Source organism: Gossypium arboreum, chromosome 9 (genome assembly GCF_025698485.1).
Source record: "Gossypium arboreum isolate Shixiya-1 chromosome 9, ASM2569848v2, whole genome shotgun sequence".
In the NCBI taxonomy this organism is placed as follows: Eukaryota; Viridiplantae; Streptophyta; class Magnoliopsida; order Malvales; family Malvaceae; genus Gossypium; species Gossypium arboreum.
The window spans coordinates 75,466,521-75,469,447 of record NC_069078.1 but is presented as its reverse complement, the minus strand read 5'-3'; the positions used below and the strand labels follow the sequence as shown (position 1 = coordinate 75,469,447).

The window sequence follows — 2,927 nt, the reverse complement described above, 5'->3', positions numbered from 1 at the left end:
AAATTATATTTCATAAACCGTTTAAATAGTTGGGTTGAAGTTAATTTTGGATTTGAATCTTTTTGTTCAACCCACCCAAATACCACCCACTCTTAAAGAAATAACCTAGGCGGTTATAGACATTCAATTATTCAATGGGCAATGTTGTAGCTTCAGAGTCATTAAGGCATTAGTGATAATCATTACATCTAGTTTAATTTCATTTAATGATTCAACTCTTTAGACTTATTAAATCTCAGAAAAGAAAAATCACATCCAACCCATTTTTCGAACTCGGTAACTTCATATTCAACCTACACTCTTAATCGAGCCTAGGTCTCAACTATAATTTAAATTTAATTACAATTCTTGATACCCATATATCCTATTGGGTGTTGGAGTTGATATCGACGTTAGGGTTAAGATTTAAGATATTGGGGTTAAAGTTACAATTTAGGATTTTGATATAAGAATTTTTGTGGATTTGTGTAGATAGATTTTCTTTTTATGTTTTAAATTTGGTGGGGAAAGTATGAAGTGGAGTGATGATATATAATAGACAATGGAAATAGAATTCATTATTTGGCAAGTATGTGTCCATAATTACATTGAAAAGTCCAAGATACTTTGATCTAATGAAGCAAACACAAGTACATTGAGTAATGTTAAATAAAAACAAGCTTCAAATCTTAGGCTCATTCCTGAAAAGGATAAAAACGGGTATTGGGATAACACAGGAGAGGAACTGCAAATGCACCCGAATAACCAGTTCCAGCTGCTTCAGTATCAACTTTCTCCGCCTCTTTCACTTTCCAATTAAAGCATTGTGTAAGGGCTCCAATGGTGGCATGCATCACAAACATAGCATGAGATGCACCAGGACAGGCTCTCCTTCCACTGCCAAAGGGAAGGTAATGAAAATCCTGGCCCTTCATTTCAGTACTGTTGCCTAAGAAGCGCTCAGGCATGAACTTTTCAGGTTCCTTATAGCAATTGGGATCCCTCATGATCATGTAGACGTTAATGAAAACTCTAGTCCCTTTCTTGAGATCGAAGCCGTTGATTTTGCTATCTTTGTTTGGAACCCGGCGGAGTAAGGGCCCTGGAGGGTGTAGTCTTAGGGTTTCCTTCACTACTGCTTGCAAGTAAGGGAGTTTTGGCACATCAGATTCTTTGATTAGTCTGTTGTTCCCCACAACTGAGTCGAGCTCTTCTCTAAGGATTTTGAATATGTTGGGATGGTTGATAAGCTCCGCAATTGCCCATCGTATTGCCGCCGCTGTTGTATCCACACCAGCCATAAACAATTCCTATATCAGCAGAGCAAACATTTTGTTTGATTTCAATATGATGCATATATAACAGATAATGTGATGGCTGGAGGGTGACTGTTTTTGTATGGAGTGAGAAATTAAGCAGAAGTTTAGTTACCATGAAAAAGTTCTTGATCTGATCCCTAGTCAACTTCACTTCAGCATTTGTGTCTTTGTAACTCTCCAACAAAATATCCATCACATCTTTTTCATCATCATTTTCACTAGTTTCCAGATCATTATCTTGATAATCCTTCATAATCTGCTCTATCATTTGATCATAACCCTTTAGAGTCAACTTAAGCCTCTTTCCATTACCGAATAGGTCGAATTTCTTCAAAGGCCCAAACACTTCTCCAAAATGAAACTTTGCCGCATATTTCATGGAATCTGTAATAAATCTTCTGATTTTTGCAGCTTGGTTAGGATAGTTTGAACATCTCCTTCCCATTGCCATTCTATAAATCATGTTATTTGTCAGCTCAGTTACCTCTGCAGCCAAGTCACATGGCTCCCCTGCTTTAGACTTGTTCAGCAGCGATTTTAAGAGTTTGCTAGTCTCTTGCTCTCGAATACCGTTGAACCGATCGAGCTGCGAACCCGTAAACAGTTTAGTCATACATAATTTCTTCATGAATCTCCAATAAGCACCATAAGGAGCATTAACGAAAGAACTGTCTTCATATATGTGGTAATTAGTGGGACCGGGTTGGAACTTGGAGGCAAAATCAGCGTCAAATGTTCTCAAAATTTGTTGAGCTGATTTTGCATCCGAGGCCACAACGAAGTTAGCAGCTCCGACCCGTATCTGCATTATGGGACCGTATATTCGGGCTAGAGATTGGAAAGATGTAGGCAATCCAGATTTTAAGAGATGAATGTGACCGATGATGGGAAAAGCTGGAGGGGTGGGCGGATACTTTGATTTGGACTTGAAATTTCTGAAAGACTTAACCAAGAAAAGTAGGAAAAGAGTAGAAATGATGAGGATTAAGAGGTGGTGGAAGTAGTCGGTGAGGCAGATAGAAAGAGTAGGCGCCATGAAATTTTGGTATGGTGCATGAAGAGATGTAATTCTGCGTATGTACTGCTAACTGACTTGCTTATATAATTGGACATTCGGTATTGTATCAAGGCAAACTCTACTCTTCTAATGGTTTATTTATTAATTCTTATGTCTGTATGAGTCCAGTAGAAGTCTACATTCAAAAAATTTATATTTGGAAAGAAGATCAAAAGGAATATGTGTGCATTTCAAAAAAAACAAAAATCAGGATTTCGTGGCTGAATTTCTTTTTTTATATATGGATCAAGAGTCTTGTAATTGATATTTTACAGTAAATAATTACAAAATTTTTATGCTAACATGAAAAATTAGTCGGACCAAAAAGATAATTAGAAACAATCCATATGTTGGATTGGTTAAAAAGAATTCCAGAATACATACTTTAACACAGCTTTCAGCATCATTATCGATTTCGATTAAATCCTCAACTAATTACATTACTTCTAGTTAAAAGTTGTTGTTCTATGAAAGTGGATCAAATTTAATGTTTATGTACTAAACTATGCTTTTTTTTATTAAAAATTTTGTTCCTCTCCGGAAAGGGGACCAAATTTGATGTTTACGTATTA

General features: G+C 36.4%; 1 protein-coding gene across 1 annotated transcript; it reads right to left on the bottom strand.

The window, feature by feature from the left end:
- Window positions 1-528: 528 nt before the first annotated feature.
- Window positions 529-2,454, bottom strand: LOC108455503 (3,9-dihydroxypterocarpan 6A-monooxygenase). Its single transcript, XM_017754054.2, has 2 exons — window positions 1,411-2,454; window positions 529-1,289 (listed from the first exon to the last, which is right to left on the bottom strand). Exons 1-2 carry the CDS (start codon window positions 2,332-2,334, stop codon window positions 675-677), a joined length of 1,539 nt encoding a protein of 512 aa, XP_017609543.1. The 5' UTR covers window positions 2,335-2,454; the 3' UTR covers window positions 529-674.
- Window positions 2,455-2,927: the final 473 nt, after the last annotated feature.

What these genes read in the sequence shown, in the direction of transcription:
- LOC108455503 (XM_017754054.2), bottom strand. Translation starts at nt 2,334, where the DNA reads ATGGCGCCTACTCTTTCTATCTGCCTCACCGACTACTTCCACCACCTC. An exon ending in AGATCAAGAACTTTTTCATG is followed by an intron (nt 1,290 to 1,410) that starts GTAACTAAACTT and finishes CTGCTGATATAG; the next exon opens with GAATTGTTTATGGCTGGTGT.